The 25,415-nt window shown below is 41.5% G+C and overlaps 1 protein-coding gene across 2 annotated transcripts in view; it reads right to left on the reverse strand.

Annotated features, from left to right (window-relative positions):
- Window positions 1-25,415, reverse strand: part of AK8 (adenylate kinase 8) — a 66,630-nt gene that overhangs the window by 26,740 nt on the left and 14,475 nt on the right. For both annotated transcript variants that reach the window (XM_059486443.1, XM_059486442.1), the window contains 5 exons: window positions 21,123-21,204; window positions 19,554-19,625; window positions 18,635-18,835; window positions 15,621-15,752; window positions 13,327-13,416 (listed from right to left, as the gene is read on the reverse strand). In XM_059486443.1, the coding sequence (XP_059342426.1) occupies window positions 13,327-13,416; window positions 15,621-15,752; window positions 18,635-18,835; window positions 19,554-19,625; window positions 21,123-21,204 (577 nt within the window). The remainder of the gene's footprint in view (window positions 1-13,326; window positions 13,417-15,620; window positions 15,753-18,634; window positions 18,836-19,553; window positions 19,626-21,122; window positions 21,205-25,415) is intronic.

Here is a 25,415-nt window from a genome sequence, read left to right on the forward strand (position 1 = left end):
TGAGGACCAAAGCATTGGTAAAACCTGGTGGCCACTTCATTTTGTAATGTCCTTTTTCCTCTCAGCCACACTGGACTGGTGGCACAGTGATGTGTGTGACACAATCTTATCAAAATGCAAAAACAATGACCTGAGCTGTGGAAAAGAAATCCTGAGGCAGGAAAGGAATTTCTGAGCATTCTGGATCGAGCTCTGCAGGTGATATTGGTTCTGCCACAACAGTCTGTGTGTGCTACTGCTCCAATTTACCCAAAGGCTTGAAGATCTTACAGCTGAAAATAATTTTCAAAATTAATTTCAACAACCTTAACTACTGCATTGATGAGCCCCTAATTTTAGAGTTAAAAGCTCTTTTTCCTCTATTATTATTTTTCTTTAGGGCAAGACAGAATATCAGCAAGATACTGACTGGGATTGCAACTACTGTGGAGCTTTTAAAATTCTACTTAGTGGGGCAGAGTGGTAAGGAAGTATCCTGCACTAGAGTCTTTATAAAGTAAAATACTTCTATTAAGATACTTAAAATTTGGGGTTTTTTTTTTCTTTTTTTGGGAGGGGGGGTGTGTGAAGAATTAAATTATTAAGTTCAATGAGAGTGACTTTAGATTTTGCAGTGACTGCTGTCATGTCTTGGGCTCAGTGTCCAATCACCCCAAAGAAAGGACAGCAAAATCACCTGGAGCTGCTTCCCACAGCAGCAGCCAAACCAATTCCCAAGCAGCAGGAGAGCCCCTTCCCTTTATCTGTCTGATACAGCAATGCCTCCACCGAAAACAAGAGAGAAATTGCTACATAAACCCCCTTCGTGGCAGGTTGATGTTTTGATGCTCACCCTGCCATCACATCTGCATACAAAAATACAACAACAAGTGCTTGTAGGAGAGTGTATGTGTCAGATTTCTAGCACTGCACTTCTCTTCAGGACAAGCTGACAGCAATCTGCCTGGATTTTAGCAGAGTGAATTATTAGCAGTGCACAGTTCCACCCCGGGAACAAGCAGGTTTTAAACTGCAATAATAGAATCCATTTGCTCCTGGAATTTAACATTGTTGCCTCTATCATGAAATTCGTGGCTTCTCCTTTAAATAATCAAATTACTGAGTTTACAGAACTGCACTCAGGATTCAATGTACCAGCAAAAAGAGAGGAAAACCACAGGGAATTAATTAGGAAACAGATTAGTGTATTAATTGAGGATATCCACTTCACATTATAAAAGAACAAGTTAAAGAGAGTAATATTCTCCATCTGCTGAAAGGAGGGGGAAAAAAAAGGAATGGAATAAACCCACACACTTGACAAAGAGCAAAATGACAATGCAAAAACTGAGTATTCTGTTAAAAATGGGATTCATAAAATTAACTGCAACAATAGCACAGCAGCAGGGGGGAATTTTATCAGATGGAAGCTTCTTCTCTATCCAAGACTGAGCTGCAGGCAGGCATGGCAGGGAGAGCAGGAGAATTTCAATGCTTTTTCCAGGGCAGTTGTCTCCCCACCCTCCAGCTTACAAGAATTAACACAAACCCAACACATCCTAGCAGGAATAAAGAAAAACAAATAAACAAACCCAAAATTTCTCTTTCCCAACAATGCATTCCATACAAAGAGCAGTGGAATTTTCCCATGGTCCAGAATTTCTGGCTGCAGCACTGAACTTTCTTCCTGTGTGTTATTTTATGACAATTCCTGCTGGAATCATTGACAGGGATTTGCAGAGATGCCAGCTGACATGATTTTATTTTTTTTTTTTTTTTCATTTCAGAATGCTGAAAGCAGTTTTGCAAGGAATTGGAATAAAACCCACAAACCCATGAGTGAAACTGCAGTGGGATTCTGGCAGGGCTGACATCCCTGAGCAGGGATCAGGGCTGGAAGGCCCAGGAAAGGCACAGAAAGATGGATCTCCTGTGCTGCTGAGCTTCCTGCAGATCCTGGAGATTCCCCAGCTCCACATGGGAAGGAGAAACAGCCTAGGAGGAAATCAAACAGCAATTGTGGTGGGAACCTGGGGCATCTCCTGGGTGTGAGCACTTCCCACAGACCTCCTGTGAGCCCTGATGACCAAAATTCTCCTCTGTGGTCACTACTTTGGAATAAAACTGAAGAAATCACACGAGGAGGGAAAAACCTGAGATGCAGAGACAATAAATTAATATTTTATCTAATGACAAGCCAGGTTTGGGGTGCTCTGAGGGATGCTGGGCACATCCCTCCCTTCAGCCAGGAGTGACTGCAAGACATCAGCAGCACCATGTGCACATATACATCACTGAATAATATAGATGCTTACATATTTTCTGTGCCTCCCTCTAAAGCTTGATGGTGAGAAATAAAACATAAACAAGTCAGACAGCAAGCTCTGCTCTCCTCTTGATTAGCAAACATACCTATCACTTCAACACAATGGGGGAACAGAGCTTGTTGGCTGCTTGGTGGCATTACAAAGTACATCAGCTGCCCTTGAACAGGAACAGTCACACTTAAAACAGCTGCATTAAAACTGTAAAACATCTTCCACAGACCAGAGGGAAGGAAAAAAATAAGAGAGAGAGAGAAAAAAAAAATCAGTATTATTCTTATTTTGTAGTACAGACAGAGTAGGTAATGAAGAACTCTGCAGCACAGAATTCCTTTTCACTCATGTGGAACTGTCTCTGGAATGCAAGGCAAATTAATAACCTGTAATTGGAGGGGCACACAGCCTGTGAGGAACTAGCCAGAGGTCTCCTGGTCTTAAGCACATAACCCAATGGGCATATAGCAAAGTGAAATACAGAGATTTCCTGACGAGACAGTCAATCTACATGTTTTAAGGAGATTATGAAGCACAAGAGCTTTGAATAATCAATTCCTTTTCAACATAAGCTTGTGTGAGTTTCCAACTCTGAAAGTTGGGGGAATGAGACTCGAGAGAGATTTTACTTTATCATTAGAGAAGTCCAAAGGTAAGTTTCTTGTAAAAATTACAATGTGCTGCTGCAAGGAAATATCCGGGCTAGGTAAGGTGGGAGCACATCTCTATTAGAGAGAGAAATCGAGGCACAGGAGTAAAATTCACCCCTCAGAAGTAAAGCTGCAGAGATACAGAGCTGCAGGGACTCCTGAGAGCATCAGCACAGCTGAGGACCACAGCAAACCCCAGGCATGGAGAGCAGCAGAATGATGGAAACCAGCCCCAGATGGAAATGTAATTTGTCTGTGCCTGCCCCAACCCACACCCTGTGTCTCCTTTATCTCCCAGCCTGTTTCACCACGTTAATGATCAACACTACACCCCTGAATAGGCAGCTGTGGATCTGAGAAGTGATTTAATCATTTCAGGGGTTTGATCAGGCAGGGGACAAGGTTTAAAGTGCTGCTGCTTGCGCTGGAGCTGCTACGTGGACACCCAGAGATTTTCCATCTCCAGGGCAGTAAATCAGCACCTTCCAGCAGAACATTTAAAAAATAAATTTACTGCTCAGAGCTTCAAAGGTTTTCACAGGTAAAAAGCACATTTTTTTTCAGGTGCTTCTCATGAGAGGTACGTCCTCCTGAAGCTCACAGGAGCGTGGCCCATTAGCTCTTCCCCAACCCGTGGATCTGCAGGACTAACAGGAACCAGGATCAGGCAATCAGTTACAAAATCAGGCAATCAGTTACAAAATCACACCATCTGCTCCAGACAAAAGTAATAGAACATTAAAGGCACATCCTGAAAGGGGGAAAACACCACTTGAGAGATTACAGGGCACTATTCTCCAATAACTTCAATGCTGTCAGTGCTCCGAGCTATACAATTATCATATTTAAATTGATACCTCCTCCGTGCATTTCCCTTTAAAACAGACTTTTGAAGGGTATCAACTCACTTCTCCAAACCTATAAAACCTCGATTCTAAGTACAGCATAAATGAATTTACAGATCCAAATTCTGTCAGCTTTGTGCTCTAAAAGGTCTTTTTGACAATACTGTCCATCTATGCTTTATCCTGCTTATAGAGATTTTTTTTTAGCAAGGTCTGAAGACTTTCACAGCTAATTCAGATGCCTGAGGCTCGATCCCAGTAGTTGACAGGTAACATCTTGTCCCGAGTATAAGCTACTGCCAAATGCTACTTTCCTGAATTGTCCACGAACACCCAGATTTAGCAAAGCGTGAGATTTCCTTATTTTATTGCTCTAGAAACTCTGGATGATTCACAATGAGTAATTGCCCTTTTCTACTCCGTTTCCTTGCCCACATAAGGGCGCTCAGAAATGGTATCGATTGAGACTGTATAAATTGGTTTTTAATGTGTTTGAGAGTGATTTGGCAGTGATTTACCATGGCGTGGGCTGATCGATAATTTCGGCTGATTCTCGGCGGGTGAGGCCGGGCAGGGCTGTGCTCAGCCGGCCCCGGTACCGTCACTAACAGCGAGCACCGGCAGGAGAACACCGGGTTAGACTGGCCGGGGTCGGAGAGGGGAAATGCCGGGAGGTTCCGAGCCCAGCATCCCGAGGGTCCTCGGAGAACAGGGGGGCTCCGGCCCCACACCCGGCGGGGTCCCGGAGGGTCCCGGGGGTCTCAGCCCCGCAGGATCCCGGGATGATCCCGTTGGCCCCGGGGGTCTCAGCCCTGCAGGATCCCGGTGGTCCCAGGATGATCCTGGGGAAGTCCCGGAGGTCTCAGCCCCACGGTCCCGCAGGATCCCGGGGGTCTCAGCCCCGTAGGATCCTGTTGTGTCAGAATGATGCCGGGGCTCTCAGCCCCACAGTCCCGGGATGATGCCGGTGGTCCCAGGATGGTCCCGGTGCTCTCAGTCCCGCAGGATCCCGGTGGTGCCGGGGTGATCGCTGTGGTCCCGGGATAGTCCCGGTGCTCCCGGGGCTCTCAGACCCGCAAGATCCCGGTGCTCCCGGGATGGTCCCGGCGCTCCCAGGATGGTTCCGGGATGCTCCTGGCCCTCCCGGGATGGTCCCAGCGCGGTCCCGGTCTCTCAGCCCGCTCGGCCCCGGATGGTCCCGGTGCTGTCCCAGGATGATCCTGGGATGTTCCCGGTGCTGTCCCGGGCCGGTCGCGGTGCTGTCCCGGGATGTTCCCGGTGCTGTCCTGGGCCGGTTCCGCTCTCTCAGCCCCGCACGGCCCGGGATTGTGTCCCGGTGCTGTCCCGGGATGATCCCGGGATGTTCCCGGTGCTGTCCTAGGCCGGTCCCACTCTCTCGGCCCCGCACGGCCCGGGATGATCCCGGGATGTTCCCGGTGCTGTCCCGGGCCGGTCCCGCTCTCTCGGCCCCGCACGGCCCGGGATGATCCCGGGATGTTCCCGGTGCTGTCCTGGGCCGGTTCCGCTCTCCCAGCCCCGCATGGCCCAGGATTGTGTCCCGGTGCTATCCCGGGATGTTCCCGGTGCTGTCCTGGGCCGGTTCCGCTCTCCCAGCCCCGCATGGCCCAGGATTGTGTCCCGGTGCTATCCCGGGATGTTCCCGGTGCTGTCCTGGGCCGGTTCCGCTCTCCCAGCCCCGCACGGCCCGGGATTGTGTCCCGGGGCTGTCCCGGGCCGGTGCCGCTCCCTCAGCCCCGCTGGGCCCGGCCCGTTGTCTGTTCTCTGTCGCCACCCCGCGGTCGCGGCGGGCAGCGCAGCCGGTCCCGCCCCGCGGGCAGCAGCGGCCGCGGCGCCGCCGAAATGTCGGGAAAAAATCGGGAATTCGGGGAAAACGCGCCCGCTCCGGACACTGCTGAGACCTCCTGGAGCCCCGGCAGCACCGGGCTGGCACGGAATCACTGAAAGCATCTCCGGTTCTGTCGGTTCGAAGAAGGGACGGCAAACACCGGCACCGGCGCGGGTTCGCACCGCGGTGATCGATCCATCCCAGGGACCGTCCCTACACAAATCCCCTCTCACTCGCTCCTTTGACACTGCTGAGAAGGGCTTCGGCAAGAATCGGAGTCATTCTTTTAATACAGTAAAACAAATAATGTGGTAAAATATTTAATTTCTGCCTCTAACATATTTTTGCTTGTTAGCATATATAAGAACCAGTCTTTCCTTGATTTTATTTTTGGTTTTTTAGGTTTTTGGTAATTTAAAATAGGAATTAGCTGTGTTAAAGTGGAAATGATGCTATTTATAAAGCAGGTACAATCCCGAATTATCAATCATATGTAATCATAAATGGGTATTTGTATTTCTTTTCCTTTTGTTTTTACAGAGAGACTACAGCTGGACAGAGAACACTTCAAACCCACTGGACTCCTCACTTCCATTATCAACCAAGTTCCTATTTCCTCCTTATTTCTAAAAGCTCAGCTCTGCTGAAGAACACAGTGCAGAATTTGACCTACAAACCCTTCTTGACAGTGATAATATTAAAAAAAAAAAAAAAAAAAAGGAATAAATTGGTGAAAAACATTGTGGCTTTTTACACCAAACCCTGCTTCCCGTGGGATGAGAAGGGATGGGGTGCTCCCGAAGGGGCTCCTGCTCCCAAGCCCGAGGCTGGGATGGATCCTGCCCTGTGCTGTGTCTCCCCTTCTCCTGATACCTCCCAGCCACACTAAAGGGACATTTAAAAATATTAAAGAATGCACAAAAGCTGTTTTGTGTTTTCCTTGTCAGGCTGTTTCATGCACCAGCCTGGTTCTGTTTGTATCACACCCTGTGAAACAGAGCCAAACCCAGAATTTTATGTTAAACCCCAAAATAAGGGGGATGCTGACAACATGCAATGTGCTTTTCCTTCTGGCTTTTGTGTAAAGATTCCTATGAAATCTCCACCCCAAACTCCAAACCACCCAGAATTCAGGTTAGCAGCCCTTTGGTGAGGGGACAGTGCTGCAAGGAAAGGAAAGGAACCTCCACTTCCCTAAATTTTAAAGGATAACTGTCAGCAATGAAGATCAATATAAATATAAAAGATTAATACTTCACATTTATATTGCACTTTGCTGTTTAAATGCTCCTGACAACCACGAGGCCCCAAATGGCCAAGGGCCACATCTTCACTCAAATCCATGAGGGTTTGTGGCACAAATATTGGAATATTGATCCTCCAGCAACAGCAGGAATGGTGAACACCACTGCAAAACCATTTAACATGGGCAGGGCCATATCCATGAACTGCCTGATTATCACAACTGCTCCAGAAAACAACTGCATTCCTCTCTTTAATAAAATCACATTTATTTTGCCTGGTCTGGCTTCCAGGATTGGCTTTTTGGGGTGGATTTTTTTGGTTGCTTTGTTTTTACTCCTAAGTGGGGTGGCCTTTAAAAATATCTTTGTAGATCAAGGCTCACTCCAGCCCTGAATATCTGCCAGACTGGATTGTGGAATAAAGAAAAATACATTCCAGATTTTCAAATAAAAGAAAAGGGAATTCTGATTTATCATCTTGTAGTGATTCAACACAGGAAAAAGTAAAATTCAGGGAAGAAAATTACAACCTACTGCCTATATGTCTGCATTTAAAACTTTCTGTTCTACAACCTTGCATCTCATATAAAAATATGGCCACCTAAAAGAGAAAATAAAAAAAATAAATTTTATTATGTTCTCTTGACCACCAATTTTCTCTTAGTAGGAAAAAAGACTGCTACCTATTTTCCATAAAAAAACCTTTGTAGCAGTCCCAGAGGAAAAGTCAAAAGTTTGACTTGAAAAACGGAGCTACTTCAAAAGCATTGTCAAACAGAGGTGAAGGTTTCTTAAAAATGCATAAATTAAAGCGTGGTGTATTCATAAATATCTCTGTAACTTTACACAGTTTATTTGTGAGCAAGTTGCACATTTAGGGGAGCTACAGAATTGCTGTAAAACTAACTTAAATAAAGTAGAAAATCAATTTGTTTATTAGCTCCTGTTTGGACTCTGTGTGTGTGTATGTGTGTGTGTGTGTGTGTGTGTGTGAAAAATGAAAGAAAAATGGAGAGTTTTTTTCAATAATAAAAAGGGAGTTGCACTGCAGGGCCCCTAAAGCTTGTGAAAAATTAAACTCGACGGATTCAAACTGTCCTATTTCCACTTCAAAAGAGAAGAGGCACTGAGCTCTTCCCAACTTATCTTCAAACGCCCAGCACCCTAGAAAGTTTCTTTAAAAAAAATAAAGTCTCCAGTTCCCCCAAGCACTGTACCCGTTACTGGAGCTGCTGTCTCTCCCTCTTCTAATTATACCCATGTGAGTCTATTAATCAACTTGTAAATTATTTAGAGAGCCATGCGCTGTCTTCAGCCAGTACAAACACACGGCATGCAAAGGCTTGCTGAAAACCAATGGAGCTCCCAAAGGGTCTGTGCAATGTTCAGACAGCTTGCAGCTCTCCAGTACAGCACTCTTATAAAAAAACAAGAAATAAAAACTGAGCTTACCCCCTCAGATATCAAGATTTACTCGTCCTTTCAACTCGGGAAGTCTCGGCGAGTTTTTAACAAAGAGGAGCTGCTCTATTGTCAAATCTGTGTTTCGGGCTTAGTGATGAGAATATTAATTTGATGTCAAAATAAAAATAAAATAAAACCAAAAAACAAGCCCACCCTCAACAGAGCAAAGTGTTTTCAGTGAGACTGTGATCACAATCGCCAGGGGACCCCCAACTTTCAGAGGCTGCACCAAAAAGCACCCTTTAAAACCGCTGCAATTTAAAATCAGGGGAGATCTGTGTTTGTACAAGTAATGGTTTTTATTAGAAAACAGGAGAAATTAGGGAATTCCAGATTTTACCCCCTACGTGCAGACTGCCATTGGGGACAGCTTCAGATATTACAACTAAAAAAAAAAAATAGAAAAAAGGAGAGGAAAAAACCAACATGGATTGTGTGTGTTCAACTCTAACAGGCTGCAAACAGTGCAATGTTGTGTGTGGTCCATGAATCAGTTCTCTTACCTCCTGAATCTTCATTTTGGTGGGAAAAAACCCAATCACCCAAACTAATAGCAGTTCTCCCAGCTGAAAAGCAGAATTTTACTGGTTTGGGAGTGGTTTTTTTCCTTCATTCTGCTTTCCTGTCATCTCACTTTTCTTGGCTCTATTTATTACAGCCTCACAAAGAGATATATTAATTAGCAGGGATCACTCCATGCTATTTCACCACAAAAATTGGACAGAATGACATGCAGATTTCAACTGACTGATGATCTTCCCAATCTTTGTGATACCCCCAAAATGCTCCTGTTTGTCCTTCCATTAATACAATGCAAACATCAGGTATGTTTTGGGGAAATCAAAAACGCTTTCTGCTTTTTTTTTTTTTTTTTTGTTCTCCCAGGGTATCAAATTCTGATAGACGTCTTTAAGATGGTGATCAAAGATCATGCAGATGGAACTTTTAATTAATGTTTGTCCATGTTTTCAGTGAGACACGTCCAGCCCTCCTCAGAACTGGAGCAACCTGAGGACAGGAATTCTGTTTGAAGGTTTCCTTCAGGTCTCATCTGTCCAGAGGAGGGCCAAATCTATGGAACTGCTTCCTCAGAACGTTTCAGAAGGAATCAAACCAAATAAATTAATTTATGGCACTTGTCTTGCTGCCTGTGGGAGGGTTCTGGCCACTGCACACACATTCTACTCCATTTCTTCCCAGTCTGCCCAAGCAAATGGTGAGTGCTGAATTTAGCATTATTGACCAGGAGTTAATCTAACTGGAGTTAGGGACCAGAAGATTTGACTTAGACTCCAATGTTGGTGATTTTCTGCCCAGGATATACTTAATATCTACTCAGTACCCAGTGAAACCACAACTTCCTAAAGGAACAGTCTCTGCATCTCAGACTGGTTGTCCAAAGCACAGCTCAGTGTTTATGACAGGCAGAAAGCTGTCAGGTTACTGAACTTATCCCCAAAAATGCATTTTTCAATATCTAGTGTGCACCTATAGTAGACTAGAGTGTCCTGGGAATTAAAAAATTAATGGGCTCAAAAATATCTATGCTGCCTTCATTAGGTAAAATAAATCACCAAACACAAAAATGAGGATTTTAAAGGTCTTCATGAGACAGCAAACATTAGAAAACACTGACAATAGGAATACTGGGTTGCCTTTTGGGGTGAATAACAGAATTGTCTGGGCAGTTCCTGAAATACATGGTGTAAACATGAAGCAGCAGTACAGGAAAATGTGGATGGATCCTAAAGCCATGAAAATCTGGGTTAGCCAAGCAGAACTGGGGCAGAACGGGCACTGGGCAGCCTCCAAAACTCAATAATGAGTGAGCTCTGAGCAGGCAGGGCTTTGAGCCTCCTTACAGCCCCACACCACGCCCTGCTGGCACATTTTAAATGGCTAATTGTATGCCATCAGCGCTGTCCACAAGAAGGGAAACACGCTGGGACCAGTCCCCTGGGGCAGCGTTTTAAGAATATATGAGGCATGTCCTCAAGATTTTATGGCACTGCTTTTGTTTTGACAAGTAATGATTTGAGAACAACATTTTCCCTGCTCTGCCTTTGGTTCCCCTGCTCTGTGGAATGTCACTTGCAGGGTTCCCAACCCACAGGAACAGCTGAGCCTCTCAACAGCCACAAATCCAATGGAAAGGCTGAAGTTCTAATTGCTTTCCCACTTCCAGCACTGTCTGCTATTGGCTACACTGAGTTTTTGTAAATGATATTTTCTGGAAACTATCAATAGTCAATCATAGCAGCAGAATTTTTCCCCAGTTTCAACCTGGCTGCAGCAAGAGAGCAAAGATGCAAAGATTCTTTGCCCACCTTTCCTCTTCAGTACCCTGTGTTATTCCATTTTCTCCAAGCCTCTTGTGAGGGCAGTAATGAATTCTTGTTAGTGTTTACTAATGTAAATTCATTCTTTGTTATCCCTGGGAGAGGAGGATTAGCAAAATGACAGAACTTATTATTTCTGCTTTTGCTGGATGATATTTATCTTTATTCAGCCCTTAATTTTGTGCTGTGTCCCACCAAATAAAATATATATGTGCATATCAGCAAATCTAAGGGAGAATTTTTAGCATAATGCACAGAAATATAGTTATGATCCCTATTAATATTCAGAAGTATTGTACAGCTTTATCTGTGCATGCTGTATTAAAAAAATTCATCTAAATCTGAAATAATTTCTAATTTGGAGGAAGAAAGGAATTACAACTTCAATTTCATTTTCCTGAAATGAAAGCAGCTCCCTTGGACTAAGGATGTGCATATTTTTAGGACGGGCTAAAAATTATGGTCTGTGCAATTATTTTACTCTACTGGGAATGCATCTCCTTTAAGGAACTTTAATGGTTAAGATGAAGTTTATAAAACACACAAAGAACATTTTAGTAAAGGAAGCTCTTAAAGGAGCTCTCTTGGAATAAACAGATCATCCAAAGTCCCATCCCAGCCATAACTGAAATTTAGAGAGTGAGGTATTTACAATGCTCCTCTCCCCAGAGATGAGCAGACAGTGAAATTACAGCAGGCACACAAGATTCTGAAATTAATGGATACCATGAAAGTCAGGGCTAGAGCTTAAAAGGATTTCTGTGTGGGAGTTAAACTGAACTCAAAACTCAAATGTGTTTGACCACATTCAGGTCAAACCAGATCACACAGGAAGGAATTATGGGCACACCTGGAGATCCTCTGCATGCCATGCTCTGAGATCTCCTTCTTTTGAGTTAAATGCCCATTCTGGGTATCTCAAACTCAGAAAATCCTCTCCTGGATCTCTGTGCCCATTCCAGAGGACCCAAATTTCCTCTGCAGAGATTCCTGCTGTCCCTCCCCATGGCCCCAGAGCAGCTCCCAGAGCAGAAATTACAGCAAGATTCTGAAATTAATGGATACCATGAAAATCAGGCCTAGAGCTTGAAAGGATTTCTATGTGGGAGTTAAACTGAACTCAAAACCAGCCACATCCAGGTCAAAAAGCAAGGAATTATTGCCACACCTGGAGACCTCAGATCCCCTGCACACCATACTCTGAGATCTCCTCCCTTTGAGTTCAATGCCCATTCTGGGTATCTCAAACTCAGAAAATCCTCTCCTAGATCTCTGTGCCCATTCCAGAGGACCCAATTTTCCCCTGTGAGGCTGCAGAGATTCCTGTTGTTCCTTCCCATGGCCCCAGAGCAGCTCCCAGCAGTGTGGTGCTGCTGTGAGTGCTCTGAGCTGGTGACTGAATTAGGGATAAATGCAATCCATGGACTGCAGATGGAGTTCAGAGGTAAAATATTTTATCCTGTGGCTTAATAAAGTAAAAAATAAAATGGCACCCCCAAAGCTGCAGGCTGGCAAAGATCTTTTGGAAAAGTCCTGAATCTCTGGGTTTGCTATCAAGGAAACCTTGATTTCATCTCAATTAATTTTAAAGGCTCGTGTTTCAGAGCTGTCTAATTCAGCCTCAGGATTAAACTATTGTGCAACAAACAAAGGAGATTTTCAAGCTTTTCACTCTACCAAATACATTTCTTTGCTGAAAATAAAGGACAACAAAGATTTCTCTTTGCTCTGGGGGGCTTTGCTCAAAATTCCATTAATACTGAAGTTTAACTGAGATTTCCCCATTTCAGCACGATTGTCTCCTGGTGTTTGTACCACTGGAAACCATTTGGGCTGCTGCCAGAAACAGCACTGAAAGTTCTTCTCCCAGGCCATTGCAATTTGGCAAAATAAACATTCCTCCACCCTCCTGCAACGTGATTTCTCCTCTTTAATTACAGATATTCTCTCATTTCCAACACCACACACAGACAGCAGGACAACTGTAACAGACAGACAGGTTTAAGCTGCTGCCCTCAGGAGCTCACAGTATTTATAATTTATCTAAAATCCCTGCAGAGCCTTCCAAAAGCAAAATATACCCAACATTTCTCATGGCACTCCCCTCCCACAATCAAAAATGCTGATAGAAATGAAGTACAAAGAAATTTTAAGTTTAAAATATTTACACGAAAGCAGAGGAAACTATGGTAGCATTCTAAAAGTCAACATCCAAATGTAAAATGAAACACAATATTATTGTGCTTTGAAAGCAGTTTGACACAATAGTGTGCTATAAAAACACTATTTGCTATTACTATTTGCTATTGAATAGCACTAGTGTGCTATTCAAACACAGTTTGAATTCATAACTAGAACTTAATTTAGATTTAATTAGAGATTAAAATGTGGAATTCAGATTTCAGAATCTGCACAAGAAATCTGAATTTTGTTGGAACAGTGAATATTTGCTTTGAGGATATAAAAATCCCCTTAGAAATCAAACTTCTGTTAGGGAGTCCTACAAATCCCATGGAATAAATGTAATTAATTGACTTTCAGGCTACTCTGATTAGAATCTGACCAACAAAAAAATCACTCACAGTTTGGTTTTGGCTACAAATTTGTGACTACAATGTAATGAGACAACAATGTGCCCTACCTGGGCCTCCACTGTCAATGTAAGGCTTAACGAGTTCTCCAAGTTTTGTGTTGTCTGCAACAGCTTCCTTTAGCAGTTGCCCACAGCAAACTAACAGGAAGGAAGAACAAAAAAGACACAAGGTTAAATTTTAAAAAGGAGGCAACAAAGCAAAGCAAAGCAAAGAACCCAGAAGCTGCATACTGGAATAAGGTCACTGAATAAAATAGAAGTTGTATGTTTTTTGAGTTTGTTGTTAGGGTTTTGTCGGGTTTTTTTTGGCCAAGCAGAGTGAAAAGCAAGGAGAGTGAGGATATGGAATGAAGGAAAAAAAAGAATATATTTGGCAAAGAACATATTAAAAATGGAGAGAATGACATTAATCAAATATATTTCTGAAATAACAACTCAAGGGATTGCTGGTGGCTTTCACTTTTTATAAACTTGTAATTACTGAATAAAGTTCCAGCTGCTCAACAGCATCTGAACCACTCTGCTGGAGGTGCAGCACAATGCTCAGCTCAGGAGGGGCCTCCTTGGATCATTCAATGATCATGTAAGGATTACATTTAAAAAACTGTGCTAATGCAATATTATCATTGATTTCAAACACACACAGAACACCAGGAGATGCAGATTTCAGGTCTGAGCCAGGACAGCTGTACATGAAATATTCCTGGTTTGGCCTTGGAGGGCACTGGCTGCCCAGGTGAGGGAGGGAACCAAGAATGGAGAGGTCACACAGCAGCAGAAATCCTGGTTACAACTCCAATTATTTTTGGTAAAAAATATTAGCTACAGGTCCCCCTGGAGATTATCCAATTAATAATCCTAAATTGATTCCTTTTTTTCCTGGAATCAATAGCACTGACAGGCCCTGCCTTTGATGGGAGAAGATGGAGCCCTTTAATCAGTTTATTGCTGTTAATCACACTGCCAGGCCAACAGGAGTGAGAACATCCCAGCAGTGCTCCTGGGACAAAGCTGATAAAATTCAATGTTTAAGTGACAATTTGAACAGTCTCCAGTTGTCCTGGAGAAGCAAATTCATATTCATAATAAATAGTGTAAAAAACACAACAGAAACTCAGTGCACGGACCCCAATTTAAGACACCTAATGAGTACACACCTAAATTCAATCCAATTCATGAGACTTTTTAAATATAGATTTAAATTTCCGAGTCTAAGCTTCAAGCCCAATGGCCTAATAGAAATTAAGTGTATGCTGAATATTATTCTGAAAAATTATGGTATTCCAACTCTGTATTAAATACTTAATTCTTCTAATATTTGGGTTATAGAATACTTAAAATAAAATTCAACATATGGGTAAAGCACTGGTAATGATTTTTAATAAAAAGAGCTGCAACTCTCTAATATTTTAGTTACTTTAGAAAAAAAATGCAAATTTTGACCTAGATGGAACACTATGAAACCTGCAGTTTTAGAAAAAAAGTTGACAAAAATTCAAAAGGACAATAATTTTTTCTACATTCAAGCATGATTTGTTTTCTTTAAGCCAATTTTGCAATTAATAAAACTACAGCTTTGAATAAATCTAAAAATATCAGTTTTTCACATGATATTTTAAAATACAGCAATGGCATAATAACTGACAGCAGAAATATTCTATCAAAACTGACTTTTGCTTAACTAACATGATGTGGCTAATCAGCAAATTTTACAGCTACCAGACATTTGTTTAAAATAATTTATGGTCACTCCAGTTAGAAGACACTACAGAACATGGAAAATACTGCACTGATCCTATCAGCAAGCTGCACTTTTATATACAGAACTTTTTAACATTTAAATGCTAATCTTGAACAAGTCTCATGCAGAATTTTTTGGTCTTCCTTTACAGAAGAAAGATGATGCACTTTTAACTAATTCCTTCATTTTCTCACACATTACTTGAGCGGAGACCTCACTAAAGTTCAGAGTGAATTCTATTTTAAAAGTGCCCCAATTTTGGTCAGAGAGCTGAAACTGAAATCATTCCTCATGATCCACTGATCCACAGAAGAATTCAGAGCACTGCAGGAGTCTAACAATAGAAAAATACAGATGTAAAAGGTATAAAAATGATGAAAAGATGACTAAAAAAACCTTAGAGCTGCTTTGTCACAGCACACATACTTGGTTTACACTTCTTCATTCAAATACTTTTCACTTCTCTCAAAAAATTGACAACCACAGAAATGGACAAAGAGAGAGATTTTACAGCAAATAAGACAGACAGACAGCAAAAGATAAATGATCAAAAAGAGAGAAAGGGGGAATTGAGCAAAGTGCATGTTTACTGAGAACTTACTGTTGACAACATCATATTTCTGAGCTATTAGTGCTGCCTGCAGGCTCTTCCCACTGCCTGGGGGGCCAAAAAAGAGAATCCGGGGTGTGAAGGGGGCAGCAGAACGGTGCCGGGTTTGGACAAAGGCAAGGACTGCAACAGGGGAGAAAGGCAAAAAATTACCTCATTTCTTTAGAAAAATAAATATAATCATTGATTAACTACTCTCTTCTTAAAGGCAAAAAGTTATCTAATTTCTTAAAAAAATAAATATAATAATTTATTAGCTACTCTCTTCTTAAAGGCAAAAAATTATCTAATTTCTTTAAAAAATAAATATAATAATTTATTAGCTACTCTCTTCTTAAAGGCAAAAAATTAACCCATTTCTAAAAAAAAATAAATGTAATCATTGATTAGCTACTCTCTTAAAGGCAAAAAATTCACTCATTTCTTAAAAAATATATAATCATTGATAAACTACTCTCTGCTCTTAAAAAAATGTTGATCATGGTTTATTTTATCACTGAAACATCCAGACTCTGCACCCAAAATCAGGACACTGAAATAAAAGTGTCCTGTCAGCAATTTGCTCTGAGAGGAATTTCAGAAATCTCACTATCATTACACTCCTCTGTCTTTCATCAGTGCCTGTCAAACCATTTTAAAGAGCAGATTCAATTAATAATTGCTCTCTTACCATGTTGTTTTAAGCAGAAGTAATTTTTGCTTGATAGCTACAATTTTACCATGCAAATTATAGAGGGCTGTAATTACATTTAATACTTTCTGCAGTTTCTGAACAAATATTTAAGCGTAAAAACTGGGGATGTTAAATTAATGACATTTATCCAGCTGTGTGTGATTAGGACTCCTAATTACAATATTATAGACTTGTAGCACAGTGTGTCATGACACTGCTCAGCCTTGACAACACAGAGCTGAGTGTGGATGTTTTATTCTTTTACCCATCCTTTTTGTGTAACTTGTAAAGAAAATTTGATTCCACTCATTTTTTGGATACCACTCTCCTAAATTTTACTTCAAGCAGGAAATAGCACCCTGAGGTTTGGAAAGACCAGGGGATATGTGAAGCATCATCAGCACTGCTATAGAGACCTGGACTTGGTTACAAACCCAGAGGAGAACCTGAGAGATCACCAAGAAGCCAAAAGATAAATTTGGATTGTATTTGGACACAGCTGTGCCCATTTGATGGCTGAGAATGCCAGAGAAGGGAGCAGCCCAAGCCATACTTGTGAGTGACATCTTTTGGCTTTTCCAGGGATCAGTCCAATGCCAAAGTTAAACTTTCTGGTTGGCCATGACCAAAGCAGCAAGGACACATCTTCAAAGCTCTGATTCCCCTGGGATTGCAGTGGATACACCTAAAGGTGAGCCCAGATGAGCTGCAGCCTCTCTCTGGTTTTGTGAGATCTTCAGTTCCAATAAAAGACTCCCTAAAGAGTCCTTGTGATAAAAAAAGAATTTTAGGTTCAGGAATAGGACAAGCTTAAGCATGAGTGTTTGTATGAATCATAAGCTATATTAAAAAGCACAAAAGGATTGGTGGGGAACACCCTGAGGATCAGGATTTTAGGAGCCATTGTCAATGCATGGCTCTGTACCAACAATTTCTCAGGGAACCCTCCCTGAAAATCTTTTCTAAAAAAGAAACAACTCCAGCAAACTCAAATTTGTACATAGCAGCCCTAAAATATGGAGAAACTAAAGGTGCAGCCCCATGGGATTGGATCCATCCCTTCCTGCAGAGCTGGGGTCCTGCACTGCCCAGCTGCACTGGGTGTCATTCCCGCATCAGGGCAGCAGCAATTCAGTCCACAGCATTTTATAATTGTGTGAAGCAACCCACAATCCTGCTCATTTTTATGGGATTTCTTCCTTTTTTTTTTTTTTTTTTTTTTTTAATTTTAGCTGGGTCAATAAAAATCTAAACAAAAAACCTGGAAAATCCTGCTAGAAAATAGTGTTTGCTGCATGGAACCCTGAGAATCAGCTACCCAAGCAGTGCTCCAGTTATTCTGAACATTTTCCACAAGCCAGTGTATTGAAAAGCACAAACATTACAGGCAAAGCACCCTGCTTACAAATGATGCTTAATTTGCAGTAAATAACCAAGTTAATTAGGAGTAATGATCCCCTAGACAGTCTCCACATCTAATTATTCTTTAAAAAAAATGTGGCTGCTTGATGCACTGCAGAAAAAAGATCTAGAGAGGATTTTTTCATTCCAGTTTTCAATTTATCTCACTACATTATTAATTAATAATAATTAATATTCAGGCACTCACATTTTTATTTACAATTCAAGGCATGAATTCTTTATGAATGATGATATGAACTTTTAAATTTAATTAAGTAATTTAGAGGTAATTAATGTGGAAATTCAGAATATAAACTTCCTACTTGTTTATCTTAAAAGTGCAGCACTTGTTATTAAAAAAAAAGACCTTTTTGAGATGCAAAATTACTGGGATATAAGAGATCATCTGCAGACTGACAGCTACAAAGTACATCAATTGGTCTTTCTGGCAGTTTCCTTATTCTCTTCTAGAAGGATCAACATTAAAAGTCAGATTGCATTACAGCCAAGCAAAGGCAAACAAGAACTGATGAACAGGAAAGCTCCCAGCACAAACAGCTTTTAAACAATGAAATATTCCCAGCTTTGAACTACTCCTCCTTGTTGTTCTCAGACTTTGGAAGGTATTGGCCCTTTGGGAGATGAACAATTGAGCCACAGGGCTCCCTTTTAGAAGAGACACTCACAGAAATGATGGTGACATTTGCTCTGCTGACTCAGCTCTTCCTTGGCAGGGCTGGGAGCTGAGAATTTCCAGTTATCTGCACTTACTCCAGTAAAATAATCACCAGGAACAGCCCAAATGCTGCTCTAGAGAGGGCACAGCTCAGCTGAGAGCATCTGAGCTGCCTAATCCTACAGAGTGACTCCAAGAGCCAGGAACCAGCCCTCAAACAGGACCTGCTCCCCCTGCCACAAAGCACAAATTTACCCTGTGAGAGAACGTCCACGGAGGGCTGGTCTGCGTTGATGGATTTCAGAACCTTCTGGTAGATGTGGAAAATCTCAGGGAAGTTTCTGTGGTATTCCAGCAGCCTCTTGGACACCTCCTGCTCAGAGAGATCTTCTGGTTTCACCAGCCTCTCCTGCACCAGGGGGTCACTGGGCCAGTCAAAGGTTGTGTGGAAAACCTCTACAGGGAACATGGTTAGGAGCTAAGAGCATGAATTAATAGGTCTCTAATTAAGAGTGTCCCTCTTCATTCCACTCCTCAGAACTAAGAGCGTGAATTAATAGGTCTCTAATTAAGAGTGTCCCTCTTCATTCCACTCCTCAGAACTAGTAGCATGAATTAACAGGCCTCTAATTAAGAATGTTCCTCTTAATTCCACTCCTCAAAACATCCAACTTGATATTTTTATTGAGCAATTGCAGGATTTTATCTCATGATTGATGATTGATGATAAAACTCAACAGACAATACAGAGCTGAGTCGATTTGACAGTTTATTTTATTTAATAGAAATGCTTTTATTTAACCTAATGGAAATGATTTTATTTACCCTAAAAGCATCCCTGCACCTCAGAAACAAAGCAGGACCTAGCAGAGATGCACAGGAAAATTATAAACTCATATGGACAGATCTAACCTTTAAATATTCTGTACTGTCATAGTCCACTGTTTACAGGCTCAATCCTGAGCTTTTTATTTCTCTGTATTTTATTGGCACTAAAAATAAAGCAATGTCAACAAATACCATTTCCAAACAGCTGAAATGTATAATTACAAATTCCTACTAGTTTTAAAAGGGATCCCATTTAAATTTTAGCCCCATCAGTAGTACTACGACATTTCTGAGACCAAACAACACTGCAGTGTGCAGAGGAGGTCAGGAACAAACAATACTGCACCTTGTGTGAGGGGATCCAGCCTTTTCCCACCACTCCTCTCAATCAGCACAGTGTCTGGGGCATAGAGCATAACTAGGCAACAAAAAAGGAAAAAAGGAGAAAAAATTAAAAAGTGTAGCTCTTGTTAATAATTTGCTTTATTCCCTGTAACTGTTCATATGTATCCTAATATTAAAGGTGGCTGAATTTATCTCGAGCATATTTCATTTCCCAGCATTCTGCCTGCAAATATTTTACTCCACTTTTAATCAGAATACTAAACAACACAGTGGGATAAAATATCCATGAATCCAGTACCCATGGGCACTAACTGTCCCCACTATGCAAAAAACATCACCAGCAGCAATAAAAAACTGTCTCTGGAGCCTCAGACAGAAGTTCCCACTGACACTTGAGGCTGATTCTCTTCTACACCACAAACATTACTTTTCACCCAGGTTCTTTGGTGGTGACACCAGTGAAACTGATTTTTTATATATATAACCTCACAGAAAAGTGTTCAAACTTGATTAGAAAGCATCAAAAGAGGAAGAACCTGTCAGTTCCATGGGTTGCTTTTGGCTAATCATCCTTGCAGTTAAACACTGCAATTTAATTACTATTTTCAGTGCATTTGATTACAGGTTTCAAACAAGTTCTTTTTATGACTTTCTTCTTTGTATTAAATGGCTTTTTCAGGCACTTTTCTCCCTATTAAGGTACTCACACACAGTAAATCTCATCTCCTCTCAATCTTCTTTTTGATTAACTAGACAGGCTGAGCTGTAAGATTCTCATTCAGGTCTTGGTGGCACAGATATAATTGTGAGCAAAACTCAACTTCAGATGTTATTAGGTATATTAAAAATACATGCAAGTACTAGACATTAAACACTTTTGCCTAACTCTACTGCAGTGATTCTGAGTTCTTCATTAACAGTTGAATATCGTCCAAATCAAATCCAAAGTGACAATTCATCAAGTTGGATAAATTCTGTTCACTGGCAAGCTCTGCATTTATCATTTCACACTGCATTCCACACAATTGCAGTGATTTTTTTATATTCTAAGTAGGTCCTTTAGCTATAATTTGGGACAAATTGCTTCTCCTGTATGGCAAGGGCAGCTGCCAAGGTCTGTAAAACATTCCACCCCAAACCAGCCAGAATCCAGCCCCACTCTGAAAGGTCAAGCTTAAAATCACCATGTTTCCACTTCACTTGGTGAAATTTACATTCCCTAATTCAACAGAAACATAAATTTGTGTTTAGCACATGAGGAACTGCTTTAGTCTGAGCATAAAAGTGATTTTTAGAGATGGAATTCAGGAGCAAAGCCATTTTAGCTGCTCAAACCCACTTGGTGCAGGGTCCGGAATTCACAGAGCTCTGATATGGAAGGAGAAAAGGCTGTGAAAGACAGAGCTTAAAATCTCCCAGGTTACCTCAGGCTTTCAACCCCACTGAAATATTGTGCTGTCTGGTGACTCTGTCTCCAGCATTGGTATTGAATTTATTGAGGATTTTTGGAGACAAACCCTTCCAGTCTTTCCTCCTGGATGCAACCACACACAAACCTTGTAGTGCTTACCAACATGCCTAGGAAAAATGCCAGATGATTGCAGCATCCACGCCTGCTCCTGATTTTCAGGGAAGCCTTCCAAAATCCATCCCTATTGAACAAAAACATGAAAGAGTTATTGATCTGGAAGAGAAAAAAAAAAACCCAACAAAATTCACACTAAATCTCAGTGCTGTTTACAGAAAAATTACCTCATTCTGATCCTTCCACAGCTCAGTATTTCTCATGGATGCTTGTGAGAGAAGAAAGCAAACATGGAGCACTGATATTTTTGTGAAATTCATGCACTGATTCCACTGCCACACAGCAATGGGAACTTATGGATTGTAGCAATGATTTTTTTTCTTTTCATGTTTCAATCTTAAAAATAAAAACGAGCCAACTTTTATCTCGAATAAAAACAACCCAAAACAATTTCTACAGTTTTGAAATATTCAAAAGGATACCAGCCCACACTGTGTATATATATATATATATGTATGTATAAAAAAGGAGCTAAACAAATCTAAAGACAGATTTAATGCCAAGAACACCGAGGAAAATATGCATGCTTTCATTATTTTCTTAAATTATACAGGAAAACTCACAGTAATGGAACCAGCGTTCCCAGAGCTAATGAAGCAACAGAGCAAAAGAAAGAAAAAAGAAAAAAGAGCTTTTTGCTCCCTTAAGTCCTTGTTATAGCCAGCTAAGTGTTGGATTGAGCATCTTTAAAAAAACATTTACAGATCTGTGAAATACCGACGGAGAGCTGCAGCCTCACTCAGTTTTTGTCTGATGCAGTATTTGAAATCTAATCCACTTCCCAGGCTCACATCTGAGTCTTCTGAACTCCCCCTAATTTATCTGGCAGTTTCCTGAGCACACAAGTCCTTGCTTTTCTATCCCACCCCTCCAAATAACTTTGTGATTCCTCAGGAAATCTGGGAGCTATCTTTGTGCTGAAATAAAGGAGATATTTTAATATTGCATTAGCTGGCAATCATTCTCAGCTCCCACATAAATCTGGTGCCCTGCCAGGGTGGGGTCCAAAGGTTCTCCAAGTATTTCAGGGAAATCTATCTCCAGGACTTCTGTGGGAGGGAATGGGCCATTCCAATTACACAAGAAAATAGAGCAGATTATTTAAAATTCCTTAATTAGCCTGGTTTCAGGAAGGTGTCATCCTGCTGACAGATGTAGAAAATACAAGACTCAAGTATCTGCAAGCCATTTTTGCCACTCCCAGTGTTTGCTCTGCCAAATTAGAATGAACCACTGGCTAAGGTCACACAGGTGCTGAGAAATCAATTTATCCCTTGGGACTTGCAGAAGGCAAAGCTGAACAATGTTTGTAGTGCTATGCCAGGAACTTCAGCACTAGTTTGGAATATACTGTGTACAAAATACATATATATAGGGCCAGATCTTCTAGGGAGAAAGGCCTGATGGCAAATAAATCAATGCCAATTTACAAAGACTACAAATCTGGCTTGTTTTCTCCACTCTGAGTGCAACATTTTTGGAAACTATAACAAAACAAATGTAAAAAACCACAAAAATTGCCCTACAAAACCTGAAGTCCTACTGCTTATGGCTCAAACCACATACTGTGCAACAGGCAGTAAAAACAATACTATAACAATAACCAATCCATACTTTTAACAATCCACAGCAAACTTCAAGAGGTTTACACACAAATTTCAAAGGTCCTTAAAACAGGCAATAAACAGAAAGTTTGGGGTATTTAGGAAAACAAAGCTCAATAAATAGCTCCCTGCTGAAAATATATTTTAAGGCATTAAACAAATGCAAAACCAACACACATTACAAAAACAGTGAGCATTTTGGAGCTGATTTCCAAAGGTCTCTGAGTTGCAGGCTATCAGTCAGTCCCTAATTAGAATATATTATCCATCTACTTGACACTTCAGTGAAATGTCTATTCCAGCACAGAGCTGCAGCTTTGTTCAGAACAGGTTTATTGATATTCTGCTGCTCTGCCTCTCCATACCCCCAGTGGCTCGGTTCTGTTTTATCACACATCAAAAAGGCCGTATGCTCAGGGCACCCCGTGCACAGCTCAGAGCTGGAGGTCTGAACAGCTGCAAGTAGTGTGCTATCACAGGAGGGACAAGCTCCAAGCAGATGTCACAGATAAAATAAAAAAAAAAAAAAAGAAAAAAACATAAAGGGGGAAAAAAAAAAAAAGAGTGGAAAGGGAGTGTGGTTTGGGAACGCAGCAAGAGGAAGGAGACACAGCAGAGCAGGACCTGACTTAAAATATGCCTATCATGCTTTATGCAAACATTGGTCTTTTTTTGCCCTCCTGACTGTAATTAGCAACTTCACATGGTAAATTTGTTTCTTTAAGAAGCCATCTTTTTTTGCTTCTTGATAGCAGTAACCTTCTGTGGAGGCATGGGCTGCACCCTATCACACCAAGGCTGGAACAAAGGCTAAAAGTGAGAAATTCCACTGGTCACTGCTCCCTGTGTGCTATCACAGGAGGGACAAGCTCCAAGCAGATGTCACAGATAAAATAAAAAAAATTAAAGAAAAAAAAAATAAAGGGGAAAAAAGGAAGAGTGGAAAGGGAGTGTGGTTTGGGAACGCAGCAAGAGGAAGGAGACACAGCAGAGCAGGACCTGACTTAAAATATGCCTATCGTGCTCTATGCAAACATTGGTCTTTTTTTGCCCTCCTGACTGTCATTAAAGTCTAATTAGTAACTTCACATGATAAATTTGTTTCTTTAAGAAGCCATCTTTTTTTGCTTCTTGATAGCAGTAACCTTCTACGGAGGCATGGGCTGCACCCTATCACACCAAGGCTGGAACAAAGGCTAAAAGTGAGAAATTCCACTGGTCACTGCTCCCTGTGTGCTATCACAGGAGGGACAAGCTCCAAGCAGATGTCACAGATAAAATAAAAAAAATTAAAGAAAAAAAAAATAAAGGGGAAAAAAGGAAGAGTGGAAAGGGAGTGTGGTTTGGGAACGCAGCAAGAGGAAGGAGACACAGCAGAGCAGGACCTGACTTAAAATATGCCTATCGTGCTCTATGCAAACATTGGTCTTTTTTTGCCCTCCTGACTGTCATTAAAGTCTAATTAGTAACTTCACATGATAAATTTGTTTCTTTAAGAAGCCATCTTTTTTTGCTTCTTGATAGCAGTAACCTTCTATGGAGGCATGGGCTGCACCCTATCACACCAAGGTTGGAACAAAGGCTAAAAGTGAGAAATTCCATGGTGCCTGCACTCTGTGGACATTGCTCCCTGTGTGGTATCACAGGAGGGACAAGCTCCAAGCAGATGTCACAGATAAAATTTAAAAAAAAAGGGAAAAAAAATAATATCAGTAATGGCTTTGCCAGTGTGGATCTAAAATTCTGGAGATTTTCAGGGCACAGCAGACTGAGAGTGCAGTAGAAACACTGACAACCCAGCTCTTGCAGCCCATCAACATGAGCAGTATGGATGATGGAAAATGCTCAAACCTTGCCAAATTTCCCATTAGAAAGGAACCTCTTGTGCCTCACATTAGTTCTGTCAGTGGAGTGATGTTTTAAAAAGTTCCCTTCTCAGAAAATATAAGATGTGGTGAATGGGCAGATTCTCTCCCTGAATAAATCTTTGTACCACTTTCTTTGCATGGAGTTTCACAGAGAAATCATTATTACCTTTAGCTACCAAGGTAAAACTAAACAGAACCAACTGAGGTATAACCCAACAGAACCAATTGAGGCAAAACCCAACAGAACCAATTGAGATAAAACTCAACAGAATCAACTGAGGTAAAACCAAACAGAGCCAATAAAGGTAAAACTAAACAGAACCGAGATAAAACCAAACAGGACCAATAAAGGTAAAACCCAAGAGAACCAATTGAGTTAAAAGCAAACAGAGCCAATCAAGATAAAATCAAACAGAGTCATTGTTCTTTTTGCCTTCCCTTACAAGGGCAGCCACAAAAAAATACCAATCTCAACTCATTCTGCCACTCTTTATGTGACTCACTGGCCCAAGCTTGGTTTCTAAAGATGCTAACCCTCCAGGAAAGTGGCTCAGCTCTCCCTCAAACTCATCCTGAGCAATTTCTCTCCCCTCCATGAATTCCCAGCAGTCAGAGGGGCTGCAGCCAAGCTGTGCTAACCCTGCAGGATGAAAATTCTCTGTATCAGCCTCACAAGTGCCAGGCTCTGACATAATGCCTGCAATAAGTTTCCTGTGTGTGCTGCAAGACCTCCCCACCTGATCCCTCCCAGTCCTGACCAGGTTTGTGTTACAAGAACACATAACACAGAGCCTCAGCAGAGCTGT

The sequence above is a fragment of the Ammospiza nelsoni genome, chromosome 20 (genome assembly GCF_027579445.1).
Source record: "Ammospiza nelsoni isolate bAmmNel1 chromosome 20, bAmmNel1.pri, whole genome shotgun sequence".
Taxonomy (NCBI): Eukaryota; Metazoa; Chordata; class Aves; order Passeriformes; family Passerellidae; genus Ammospiza; species Ammospiza nelsoni.